Source organism: Xiphophorus couchianus, chromosome 2 (genome assembly GCF_001444195.1).
Source record: "Xiphophorus couchianus chromosome 2, X_couchianus-1.0, whole genome shotgun sequence".
In the NCBI taxonomy this organism is placed as follows: domain Eukaryota; kingdom Metazoa; phylum Chordata; class Actinopteri; order Cyprinodontiformes; family Poeciliidae; genus Xiphophorus; species Xiphophorus couchianus.
In genome coordinates this window covers 27,892,521-27,906,344 of record NC_040229.1, presented here as the reverse complement: position 1 = coordinate 27,906,344, position 13,824 = coordinate 27,892,521, and the positions used below count along the sequence as shown (strand labels likewise).

Genomic DNA, 13,824 nt, shown 5'->3' with positions numbered 1-13,824 from the left:
ACAGCCCACTTAGAGTTTCTTCCTCTGTTAATTTATGGCCCCAAGAGCTTCAGAAATGAAAAGCTGTGTTTTTGCCTGTGTTGAAAAGAGGCTTCCAGTGATCAAAGGTGCTGCAGTCGTATCTCATGTGGTTGGTGTGGCCACCGCAGCCACAGATCCTCCCCCAGGCAGAAACGACGGGGACACGTTCACAGGTGAAGCATGACCTTGTCTGCTATTAACGTTTTAGACACTTTATTTTTCCAGGAGTGGAAATGTTTACATTTAAGTAATGATTTAATTTACAGAGCACGACCTGACATTTATGGAGAAAGAGGTCGGCGCGTGATAAAGGGTACAAAACGTTGGAAAATTATACTAAAAACAAACCCGTGAAGCACTCTGGAGCTCCGTCCTAATAGAAAATGGAAACATGAGTAACATAATCGAAAAATATGTAAACAGGAGTGTTTAAGACATATCTAACATATCTTTTTTTATATATATATCTTTAAACCATTTAAATGCAGAGCTGTACTTACTATTACTTATTTGTTAAATGTGGCAGTAATCAGAGTACATCATAAACTCTGTAAAACTCCATTCAGCTTATTTATGTAGCACCAAATCACAAAAAAGGTCAAAATACATTACAAGGCAAGCAGATCAAACTGACATATACGTATTTAGCTAGTTCAGTCCCAGACAGATCAAATTTAAGCTACTCCAGCTATCTATGATGCAGTGCAGTGAAGACCAGTTTAGTATACAAACTAGTCAAAACGGGGAAGCCTCAGCCAATCGGATTAAATTGCTAACATCGAGTATGCATGTGGTAAAAGTAGCTGCGTTTCCATTGCAGATGTGCACAAAACTTGGTCAAGATTCCACGAAGGGTCGAAATCAACAACAACACAATTTCTCAATTGGAATGTTTCCAGGAAGCACCAAGTCATCGCTCATCCTTCACATGGTCAGACTGAGATCCCTCATTCATCCCTGCAGCTGATTGGCCATTGAACCCCTATTCTGCTTCACGAAGACCTCTACGTACCATTCTTAAAATCTTGAGTCATTGTAGCCAGTGACTCCGCAGACAGATGCTGACTTCTGCATGCTTGTGTTCATGAGCTGTCCCCCAACAGACCTACACTCACCTCAATTAAGGCCACTGAGCAAAGTGAAGATGATTTTCTGAGGTTTAAAACAAGCATTGGAATGGGGATGATGGGGATTTCAGGGACCGTTTGTGGCATTGGAGTTGGTGCCAGAAAGGCTAGGTCTGAGTAACAAACTGCTGATCTGATGGGATTTTCACCACAGTCATCTCTAGTTTACAGAGAAGGGTCCAAAATATTGAAAATACCCAATCAGCTGCTGTTGGGCATCAAGAAGAAGACAAACAGTGGCTTGATGACCATTACAATCAAGAATACAATCTCTGGATACACGACAGGCCAAACCCTGAAGCAGACGGGCTACAGCAGCAGAATACCTCACTGGTTGCCATTAGCAGTCGGAAGCAAATTGGGAAAAACGTAATCCGCCTGAGTCTGCATCTCAGCTGCAGTATTCTGATGACGGGGCAAGAATTTGACAGAAAACACACCAAAGCATGGATCCGTCCTGCTTTGTATCAACAGCTTAGGGTGGTGGTAGTGGTGTAAAGGTGTAGGGGGATTTCCTTAGCACCCTTTGGCCCAGTTATGCCTGAAACTTTCAAAAACTCCAGGACTACAATATGATCAGAGGAAGCTGAGTCATAGCTGCTGAGTGTTGACTAGTGAACAGTTCCTTCGAACGGTGGGAATAGTCAGAACTGTTCCTTGGGTTTTTTAAATGACTTTACTTGGTAATGGACGATGCTCTGCTTTCAGGTCAGCAGCTATTGTTATTTTTATTTAATTCAAAAAATTTTAATAAATAAATACAATTATAGAAATGGATTAATTATTTTTAACAATGCAGAAAATTATTATATTTTTGTTTGTATTAAAAGCAACTAAAGCCTATTTTCCTTTAATTGTGCTTCTAAATCACAAATAGCCTTAAATGTTATTAATGCACAAAACACTTGAGAACAACTTCTTTGTTTTATTATTTCTTTGAGTTTGACATTATAGGAAAGCTTAGAATCTGTAAATAACTCAAAATGCCAAAGTAGACCAGTTCATGGCTTTCTCATTTCTTTAGAATGAACAAAGAAAACAACAATACGTGAGTTAAGAGACCGATATTTTTATTTCGGCTTGCATCATATATATATATATATATATATATATATATATATATATATATATATATATATATATATATATATAGTGTAACGATAGTGTAACGATTCTGTGTTTTAGTTCTGGGGTTCATACGGTTATTTGTATTTGCTATAAGTTGCAATGTGATCCTTTTTGTTATATGTAGTGTTATGGGCTTCCCCTGTCTGACTCTGCTGGCTCCCTCTCACATGTGATAGGCCCGTCATGTGGGCGGGGGATCGGTGGAGCCGGAGTACCAGGACCGGAAGTGGGGGAGAGTTCAGGGGAGAGTTAGCAGTGAAGCTAACAGTTGAGTTTGCCCGTTTGTTAGAGGCGTGAGCTGCAGCCTCAGAAATAGCAGCTTGTACTTATTTCTAATAAACCCTGTTGGCGGGACTACATCTGCAGTGTTGGCGTCATTACAATATATATATATATATATATATATATATATATATATATATATATATATATATATTGACCTGGACGGAACAGTTTGTCTTTCTGACCCGTTGGCCTTTTAGTTGGTCTTTGAGGAAATAACGTCTTCATGTTTTAGCTGAACAACAATTCATTTCCATGTAAAGCAAAACGAAGCACGCGCCACTTTCCAACGCGAACGTGACGGCCTCTCCTTCTTCCGGGCTGGACTGTTTCTTCTTGTGAACGAAGCACAAAGGGGGAATGGGCATTGTTGAATTCTTAGAAAGAATCATGATGGGTCAAATGAAGCGACAACCGGGAACAATGACGTTCTTTACCCTCTCATGGTCACGCACAGTTTCCACTCATCAAGGCTGCCGCCGTGTCTTTGAGTCAAACAATCCAGCTGCTTTTCATCCTGGCATTTTTCGTTTAACATATAATATTTAATTAGCAGGACTAATGCGCTTACAAAGACCCAAGGACTTTGCCTGAAAAAAAGAGAAAATTGTCCTTTGTCCGTCGCCTATTTTGTCGAGAAAGTGCTGTAGATTTTTTATTTTTTTTCATTTCTAATTGCATTATAAAATAAGTATATGCCGCTATGCAGCGCTTCAAAGACAAGGAAACCCAGAAAATGTCAAAGCAATTTCCTTCATTTTTCTTTTTTTTTCTTCCCCAACACAATCTTTTTTTATTCAGGTAATTTTGATGAGCTGTTTGAATATTGTTGAATAGCTCCCCAAGGATGCTGACCCTTTGGTATGTGAATAAAACCTGTTGCAGGTTTGCCATTGTCCGCTCGGTAAAAATGAAAACACCAACCTATATTAAAGGTGAGTGTTTGCTTTATGTAAAGACAAATTTTGATTTTTATGCCTGTAACAAAAATAAATAAATTACAATTATTACCAGAAAGGTTTTTGTGAAACAAGCTAAAATGATTTTCTTAATCACTTCATGTTTGACAAACCCATTAGTGCGGCTAGAACCTGATTTAATGTGTTTTTCCTCATTAATTTGCAGATTGTTCTACATTTACCTGTAGATCAATGTGTAGATTGATGTGCAAAGAAAAACTCTTCCCAAAATCAACAAACTTGCAGACAAACCCGAGCATGCTCTACAACAACAGCGTCTTCAGTCAGAGGTTCATTTGGAGTTGCCGTGATGCAGACCTCTACAGGAGATCCTTCAGCACAACCTACGACTATTGGAAGAAACTTCGATGATATGAATCACAACAACATTTAGCAATTTCAAATTGAGTATTTTAAAATGTGAATTTGACCTGAATTTGAAGTTAAGTCAAATATTACAGGGGAATAAAATCTGGCAACACGTATGTTTTTCTTATATTTCCATACGACCTGGAAGATAATTTAAATCCCTGACATGTTAAAAGTGATGCTCATTCAGTGACTGTCACTTTCTTACTTTTAGATCAGTTTCCAGAATTTCTTGCATTTTCTCCAATAAATCATAAAAGCAACATTTATCACTTTTGAATTTTCTATATCCTATCCTGTCTATATCCTTTGAGGGGCCAATATAATGTGTTTTCTAGCTTCACAGAATCATTTTAAAAAACAAATGTCCAGTAACTGTTACCTTCAATTGTTATAAAATTGGTATATATATATATATATATATATATATATATATATATATATATATACAATATGTATGCATATTATTATAAAATATGACTTAAAAGAGATTTGATTTGGTAATATGGCACCTTGAAATTGGGTTTCTGTCTCTTTAAGAAACTTCTGCTCTTTCTGAAACTCCGCCTTCAGGAAGAAATCACAACATTGGTCCTTTGAATTTTTTTTTTAACATTATTAAAGAGTTTCACTGAGAAGTAGCTCTTACAATAATGTGCAGTCCCACATTGTTGTGGAACTGCTAATTGCTGCTGGCTAGTCTGAAGGAGCTCAGTGGGGGAGTAGTGGGGAGGAAGCTTGGAAAGTTGTAGCTCCAAGGAGGAGCTTTGTCCTCGAAGGCAGAGCTAGGTCCACCCAGGCATTTTGCACACTTGAATGGTTGCCATGGAGATGAAATGATTTCTCAAACAGGCATTAAAGAATCAAAGCAACAATGAGGGAATAAAATCAGAACATGGTGTACGGTTCAAAACAGTAGATTTTACATAATGCTGCCCCTTTAATCCATGGGCAGCGTGAGCGCTCACCTGCTTGGCTTCATGTTTCTCGCATCAAATAAAACAGGAGTGACGTAACGGTGACAACAATGACATTGGTGGCACCACGCTGCAGTGTGGCTGAAGCACAGAGTGATGGAGGATTCTAGCCAACTTTTTACCTTCACTGTCAGCCGAACAGAGACAAAGTGTGAGGCCAATTAAACTCATCTGGACTGACGAGCATGAATGCTGAAGCACCACAAACCCAAAGTAGTCCGCACCATGGCCGCTCCGCTTTGATGCCCCTTCAACACATCTGAAGAAGAGGGGCATGAAGGGAGCCGTCTTTTGTGTTTACAATTTACAATTCTCTTGATCTACACGGCCGACTGCTAAGGAGAGGTAAACGAAGAGAGAAAAGAAAGGATGTGGTTCCCCCTCGCTCTTCAGTGTGGATTTTAAGAATCAAAACGTGGGTTTTTGCCTCGAGGCCCCCGTCCAGCCGGCTTTCATGAAGAAAGGTGTCATTATACCTCATCATCCCCACACATGGCAGAGCCACGAGAAAGGAAGGTAAATTCAAAGTGTGTATAATCACTGAGCTGAAAGAAATATTTACCATCACAGGCTGGCCAGGTAATTATTGTGATTATTAATATTTGCCCCATTTTTTGTCAATGTCAGAGCTCCTCAGAGTTTATCAGGGAGATTTCTGAAAACTCAACTGATTCACAATAATGGAGAAACCTCTACATGTTGGAAACTGGAAAGAATTACTTCAACATTTGTTATATTTTCACCTGGAACGGTTTGCCTTCACACTGCACTCTGTCAAACACACGAAACTAATAGAAAAACCTGTTCCCACTTTCGCCTGTGGGGGCGCCGCACCCAGAACCACTGAAGGAAACGAAAACTTCAGAAGACATAAGCGTAACTTCCTCCTTCGCAAAAGTGGCGTCAGATTTTAGCGGCTGCAGGATTTTTTTTAAGTCTCTGGTAAAAGACGAGTCGTTTCTTAGACTTTTGTTTGCATTTACCCAGAGTGGACCTTACCACAGGGGCCGCTTTTCATTGGCTGATGCCCATTCTACGTGGTCACGTGCGTGACTGTCTCACAAACACACTTAGCTTCCTGTTAGCTAAGTACAGCATAATGTTAGAACTGATACAACTTCTACACCTTGAAGCCTGTCTGCTACACAGTCTTACGTTAGCTAAACAGATCAATATGCAATGTGTCTGTATCTGACATACACTAAAGATTTTATTTTAGCAGAAAAGGCTTTGGACTAAACTGTTACTCATGTTAGCCACGTTAGCACCAAGTACAGTGTATCAGGCCTTGGCACACTCAAACATCTGCCAACAAACCACAGGAATCACCCAGTGGTTTCAAAAGTAACCTACAAAACGATGAATGCCCGACTTACCCAGCCTTGCAAGAACAATAGGCATCAGTGATCTTGTCCGCAGCTATATTGATGTAGAGGGTGTGTGGATCTGCCGTTTTCCTCATCGAGCGAAAGCATTTTGCTGTGACGTGCTCAATGTTGGAGGCATTGCGTGGCTCAAACACCTTGATCTCATCCAAAAAAGATGACATGAACGTCTTAGTTTAGAAATGATGCACTAATCGAGTCAGAAATACACTGCAGAGAATCAGCCGAAGTGGAAGACGCCATGTTTACATAGAAACAACGCGCCGCGAGGCGAGGCTTTGTTTGAGAGACTTGTGGCCACCAGGTCGGTTGTGGGCAGAGCTTGGTAAGGTCCATGCCCTGCGCTGTAGTCTGCTTCCTACCTTTGGAGCCTTTTCCGGTCCACTTGGATCCACATACACATTCGAACCGCACCAGAGTTCACTTCACCCAAACCGAGACCCAAGTTTGGAAGCGGACCAGAGGCGAGTCACGCGTCCCCAAACGAACCGGAGTTCGATTAAAGTGGACTGAACAGAGCTGGTTTGGATGCAGTCTGAAGTGTTATAAAAGAGCTGCACTGTTTTTTTCCTTAAAGCAGGTTAAATATAGCACAGATGCACCCAGACTCGCACTAGTCAGGTGTGAGTTGAAGAAACCAGGGTGCAAAAGGCAACATGGGAACACAAGCAGGTTTCCAGCTAGAAATAGCATCCCAGTGACTGTTTTCCAAGGTAAGCCTAGTATAACTCCCTTTCCTTTAGTCTAATGTTCCTCTTTCACTGACCAGAAACACGCAACTTTTTTTTTTTTAGCAAGTTCGTTAAATCTTTATACGTACTTTGAGTGTTTTACGTCCCAAACCAACCTAAGAATTGGGTAAAAATAAACTGCGTGAAACTTTTTTTTGTTTCTGTGTTGCCTGTTTTTACACCCAGGCAGAACATAGACAAACCCCAGTGTTGAATATTATAAACCATGTTTTCCTTTTTTTAACTTTCTTTGTTAGCTCATTGCCCCCCCCAACTCCCCCTCGCCCCTCCTTTATTAACATAATCAGTCACAGACGACGGATATACAGAGGCTTTAAAAAGTTCAAAACCAGTTAAATTGACCCTTAAGCCATTCCTATGAGTTAAACTTCTTTTAACAACATGCCAAAAAAAGTGCTCTAGTGACAAGACTGTTCAGTATGGTGCTGATTTCCATTTCAGCCACTTCACACTTGGCTCCGGTGGAGAGCTGGAGGTCACGGTCCGATGGAGCCAACAAAACCACATCATCTGCAAAAAAAGGGAGAAAAAGAAAGTGGAACCCGAACCGGAGGCCACTAAAACGGATCCCCTCAACACTTTTGCTGCGCCTCAAAATTCTGTCCGTAAAGATCATGAACAGAATCGGCGACAAAGGGACGACCTTTGGCAGAGTCCAACTCTCAGCAGAACCGGGTCCGACTCACTGCTGGCAGAGTGGAGCCGGGAGCTTCAGACTGATCACCACGGTGACCGTTTGATAAATGAAACAAAAGGTTTTCATTTAAACCGGATGCTGCAAATAACCAATTAGAGGAACAATAAAGGGAAAAACTTGCTCAAAACACTTCATGGTTTAATTTCCTGTTTCAAAATAAAAGATTTCCCTGCTAGTTTTATTTAGCACTAATTCACAAAACAAGTTATCCCAGCTTTAAAAACAAAAATGTTCTTTCAATTATGGCAAGACATGTTTGCTATAAATTGTTCAGAAAAAGTGTTGAAAATGGCAAAATTATATGTAAAAATACTTTAAAAAGAGAATTTATTTGGGTTTATTTAAAATGCTCCATCAATAAGATCATAAACTATCAATAATTATTACTGCGAATGTTCCACGTGGAAGAAAATGGAAAATTTCTGATCTCTGGTCAACAAACAAAAAAGCAAAATAAAATATATCAACCTAAAATATCAGCAACTCCTGCCATGAATTTTAAATATCAGCCACAGAAAATCCTGCATGTGGCAACATCAGACAAAATATGAACAATTGTGCATGTCTGTGTTTTTTTTTCTTTTTTTTTTAAGAAACAGGTACCTTCAGTTTAGGTAAAAAAAGAAAAATACATAACCCGTTATTTTATTTTTTTGTTGTAAAAGCTGGGAACTTGTCACTGAAGAGTCAACCATTTCTCACAAGATCTTTATTTTTCTAACTTATTGCTGTGAACAGTAAACAGTTCTGTGGTTTTCAGCGCTATGGCAACTTTTATTATTTTAACTTTGCCATAAAACAAAGAAAAGGAGCATGGAGATGAAACAAAAATTAGACACAGCTTGACATTGTTAAGCATTTAAAAATGTTTGTGTTTTTTATACTATTGACCTTATGGCTTTTTTTTAAATGGGAAATTACTTAGTTTTTCCAACTTTTTTCACTTTATTTTGAAAACATTTCATAGTTTTTTTTCTGTTTATCTGATTCGACGATGCAAAGACAATAAAACTACGCATTCGTTTTGTTTCTCACCAGGACTTTTAATAACTCGGTTGATTTAAAGTGACTTTCTTTTAAGTTAAATAAAAAAGTTTTTTTCCCCATAAAGTTAAGAAAGTTGGAACAAGAGCAGGCGTAGGTTTCCGTGACGATGCCTTTGCTGCATACCAAAGTTTATCATGTTACAAACTACATTGTCAAGTATTGAAGTGTTTAAACCTTTCCATCAACACACACACACACACACACAATCTGTCAACTTGCAAAAAGTTTAAGAAAATGAAAAGGAAATGTAAATTATGATGACTTTGTTAATGAGATGAACATGGCAACGGTACAAGAATGATTTCAAACACTCCTCCCAACTCAGTTATGGCACACACACACACACACACACCCAACCTTATACAAAGGAGTGCAACAAACTTGTCGGCGCCCCTCGAAGGGTGACGCTGCAGTTGATTTGGGAATTACAATTAGATTTATTATGTGGTCGCATGTGGCTGAGTTCTCCGTTTGTGTCGCTGGATTGGCTGCAGCGAGCGCCGGCGCCGTGGCGTTTACACCGCAGCTCAGTCAGAGTGTGTAGCGTTACCTCACTCGCGCACACACAGCAGAACAATAGGCCACATTTACTGTAATGGGCCACCAAAAATATAAAGGCTGAGGGGAACAGTCAGGCTTTGGGAACAGAAAGCCTTGTGTTGGAAATTATTAGATCCTTGGAAGAAGAAAAAAAAAAAGCGAGCTCCATTTAGCGCAATGGAAATAGACATTTGTAAAGAACTACCTGTCCCACTGCTTTCACACACACACCCACACACACACACACACACAGCAAATAACACTTCAACGTTAATCTGAAGTCTTTTCTTTTTTTATTCATATATATTTTTGTTTTCAGATTGTCTCTCTCACCAAGTTGTACTGACACTTTTTAGAGCCAAAGCAGGCTAATAAATACAATGAAATGTTAAAACGCACAATTGAAATTTCAAATACAATACTCATCACAAAAAAAAAAAAGAAGAAAAAAACAAAAATAAAAATGTGTGTGACCGTGAAAACGCGTGCTCTGCCTCCGCAGGTCACGACTAACAAGAGCATGAGGTTACTTTTTTTTCTTTCTTGTTTTTCAAAAGAGACCGGAGGCGGCGTGGCCCGTTCAGAGCTGCGAGAAACAAAGTTCGCTTAAATAAATGAAACAATAATAATCACTTTTAAAAATGCATTGAAAGAAATGGCAATTTTAATGGAGCCTGGCAACACCGAGGCCCCCCTCAAAAAAAAACTGATTTTATTTGACTAATTTGTAATGTTTTAAATCAAACAATAACTTCACATTAGTCAATAAAAAATAAAAAAACAGGAAAAGTACATCAGAATTAATATCCAGTGCTTAATATGTGTATGATGCTAACAGAAATGTAACAGGAGCTAAAGACAATGTTCAGTCCTAATAAATACAGATGGAAATAGTTGCAAGGAGAAATTTTGTCATGAAGCAGAAAATTAAAAAAATGTTTAAAAAGCACCCAGGGTACCAGATTTTTTAAATAAAAAAAAAGATTTGACATATGAGTGAGCACAAATGTTTTTTCCCCTCAGCATCATTATGCATCAAATGGTGAAGCTCTAATTTTCAACTATGCGAAAATACAACAGGTCATCTTTTTAAAACAACCGACCTGTTTAGTTTTGCCTTTAAATGTGCGAGTTTTCAGATAATTTTCACATTATTCTAAGAGGAAGATTATAGTAAACAAGCTAGGAGGCATTTTAGGACAAATTGAAAACACAAAACCCACAATAATCACATCTCTGAAGCGGCTCTCCCACCTTTCGTCTGAATCTGAGTAAGAAGAGCTTCAGACGTCCTTCCAGGACTCAGCAATTCTTAAAGGGGCAGGTCATGATTTTTGAAGTGAGGTTCTGTTGAAAGGCGACCCAAAAATGTTTTGGATAAATCCAGATTAGTTGAACCAGAAAGTTGAACCTAAAGTCTAGTCCGAGAGGAGACTGAAAAATATGAACTTTTACTGTCTTAAAACAAAAACAATCTTAAAAACAGTTCATGTCAATTTACAGATAAACTAAACTGTAATTACGTTTCCACTGGATGCATATTTACAGTGATTACTTGAAGCTCGGAGGCGGAGGGAAGAACAATATTCGTTTCCTAAGAGAAACGTATAACGCACGCGTGTGTCACAGAAACTAACTCATTGCAAACTATATTTAATGTTAATATTTTGGTAAAATAGCTCTCACTCAAACTGCTAAAACACCTTTAATTTTTCGGAGTATGAATATCACATCAGACAGCGACTTTGAGCAGGACCGTTTCACATGTTCCACTCTTTCTATATGTTTCACACAGGAACATAATCAGTAGCGCACGACCTCCGACCTCTTTTTTTCCCCCATTTAAACATCCGTCATCTACTTTCTTAAAAAAAACGAAACAGTGCAGTTTATGATAGAGATGCACCTTGATGCAGATTTTCTTTTTTTTATTATTTATAAACGTTCAGATGTATAATTTGATTTTTTAAAAATTAGATAATATTGTAATGTATAGTCTCAAGATAATTGTAAATCAGCTACTAAAATCCTTATGGATGAATTTATAGAGCAATAGTTTGTAAAATAACATTTGGCTACATTGTAAGACGTTTTGAGACCTGACTTAAAACCATAAGAGTCCGTTTTATGTTCGGCTCTCGGACAAGCTGGAACGTTCTGCCTCAAACTCCAACTAATCTGGATTTACAGTAAATAAGAGTCACGTAATTCAGGTAAAATGTCAAGTGTTTCCAAGGATTTACCAAAACATCACTTCAGAAATGATTAATTTAAGGTGTAAAAAATAAATACATTTTTAAAAACAAAGCTAAAAAGTACCTCTGTCGTTAGCCTGATTTAAAGGGCCGGTCATAAGTGCTGATGCAGCACTACGCTAAGCTTCGAGCGAACTGCTTTGGCGTGAAGGAACTAAGAGCAACGTGGTTCATGAAAGCACCAGTGCAGCTGGAAATAAAATGAGCTACTCTGCTACGATGTGTCTGGAAGTGAAGCGGCTTCGACACGATGCGATGCGTTCGTGTGACTCAGGGGGGGGAAAGCGTGACGAAGACGTGTCCTCCCTGAGCTCTGACTGCGACTGGATCAGGAGGGGAACCAGCATTTTACTTAATAACAAACAAACAAAAGAAAAAAGAACAATGTATCACACCAGATAGAAAAAACGTGATTGTATAAGACTTTTTTTTTCTTCGTTTTTTTTGCAGCATTGGAAATTAAGACTACAACATCCAGGGACAATGTGAATGTTTGGCACATCTGAAGAAAACTGTACAATGTATGGGTTTTTCCTTCCTTAATAATAATAATAATAATAATAATAATAATAATAATAATAATAATAAGGGATTTAACTCCCTATATTTCAATGACAGTCTGAAAAATCCTATCTATGGAACAGATTAAAGTCCTACTTTTATGGAAACAAAGAAAAAAAAAACGACATTCACAAGCTGGCACATCATACCTGAGCTGGGATATTTCTTAAAAAAAAAAAAAAAACTAACAGTAATGCAATATAAGCAGTTTGTAAGGGGGCGGGGGAAAGGCTTAGCACTATGTTGAAAGTAAGGTAAGACTAAGAAGGTAACACAAATCAGAATTTATATGAAAAACTTTCGAAATTTCAAGTTCCGACAGTCCAGAGTTTGTCCAGGCAGTGAGGCCTGTCAGAGATCGATGGAACAGAAAACCAAACGGGGTCACGAAAAGTCAAATACGTCATAATAGTCAAACTAACACACTCTTTTACACATTTAAGACCAAATAGCTGTCAAAGAGCATTTTGTGATGCGTGAAAAAAAAAACAAAAACATGCATGCTCTCTACAAACCACACCGCGTTGTGATGCGTTTGCTGCTCATCTGTTCATTGTCTCGCTCGCTCTCTCGCTCTCTCTCCTCTTGCTCCTTTAACGATTGTCGGAGTGTAGGAAACTGCAGCTCCATGTCAGCTCAAAGTCTGAATGATTGTTGAGGTCGTGTTCGTGGGACACCTTCTCCCTCCTCGGCCCGTTTCTCTTCAACGGGGCGCCTGTCAAGACACTGTTCTACAAGTCTTCCAGCTCTTGCCTGGGCATGCTCGGTGAAAAGTCTTCCCGGATGACCTCCGCCATGAACTTTGTTCCCAGAGTTCGTCTCTCTGGACGTAAAGGGAGTCGTTGTTTTTTGTCACGTTTTTGTTTTACTCGTCACCCCGCCCCCAGATCGTGGTCAGTTGGCGCTGACCACTTCCCGCGTCTCGTGTTCGCTGCTATAGTCCGATTTGGGCTCGTCCTCAAAGTCCTCGTACATGTCCATGTCGTCGTCTCCGTTTGCGGGGTCACCGGGGAGATCCATGGCGCCGACGCCCGTACCGTTGCTGCCGCCGCCGGGCTCGGACTTCACCCCGTACGTGCTCTGGATGACGGGGATGTTGGGCTCGGGGCTGGCTGACGTGCTCGAGCAGTCCGAGGTCAGGTGCGGGGAGGGCGTCGCCGTTGTCGCCATGGTGATAGCGCCAGGGTAAACTCCAACGCCTCCTGAGCTGTTGCCCAGAGAAATCTGGGGTTGAGGCCTGAGGTTTGAAAAAATGAAAATAAAGGGAGAGAAAGACGACCCATGTTAAATTCTGGCGAACTACAACGCACAACTTCAAGCACATACAGTATCTCCCCATTGTGGATTCTACGTGAGATTTAAATCAAGACTACAATAAAAATCTGTATGTATCCAGGTCAAAAACACATACATCCTATTTCAGTTCAAAACTAGCATCTTTACAGAGTTCTTGAATCATTTCTATTAAACAGAATGAGATTCACTCAATGGCTTCACGAAGTTCACTTCTGGAGGTTCCCCACTGTAAACTAATGAACTAAACTTGTTTATAATTGCCATAGCAACCTTTCACAGACAGAGACATTTACTCCTCTAGGGCCAGCTGTCTTTCCTACTTAACTTTTTGCTAACAAACAGCCCTTCCTACAGTACAACTCGTCAGCCTTTATCAACGTAAGTCACCATTTGAGACATAAATTGTTTTCGAATGTTAAAATTACACC

At 39.5% G+C, this 13,824-nt stretch overlaps 1 protein-coding gene across 3 annotated transcripts in view; it reads right to left on the bottom strand.

Moving 5' to 3' along the window:
- Positions 1 to 9,558: 9,558 nt before the first annotated feature.
- LOC114150585 (transcription factor SOX-6-like) overlaps positions 9,559 to 13,824 on the bottom strand; it is a 145,379-nt gene continuing 141,113 nt past the window's right edge. For 2 of the 3 annotated variants that reach the window (XM_028027109.1, XM_028027087.1), the window contains exon 16: positions 9,559 to 13,337. In XM_028027109.1, coding sequence (XP_027882910.1) covers positions 12,995 to 13,337 — 343 coding nt within the window. In that variant the 3' untranslated portion in view covers positions 9,559 to 12,994. The remainder of the gene's footprint in view (positions 13,338 to 13,824) is intronic. The other variant, XM_028027097.1, reaches the window with a different exon arrangement.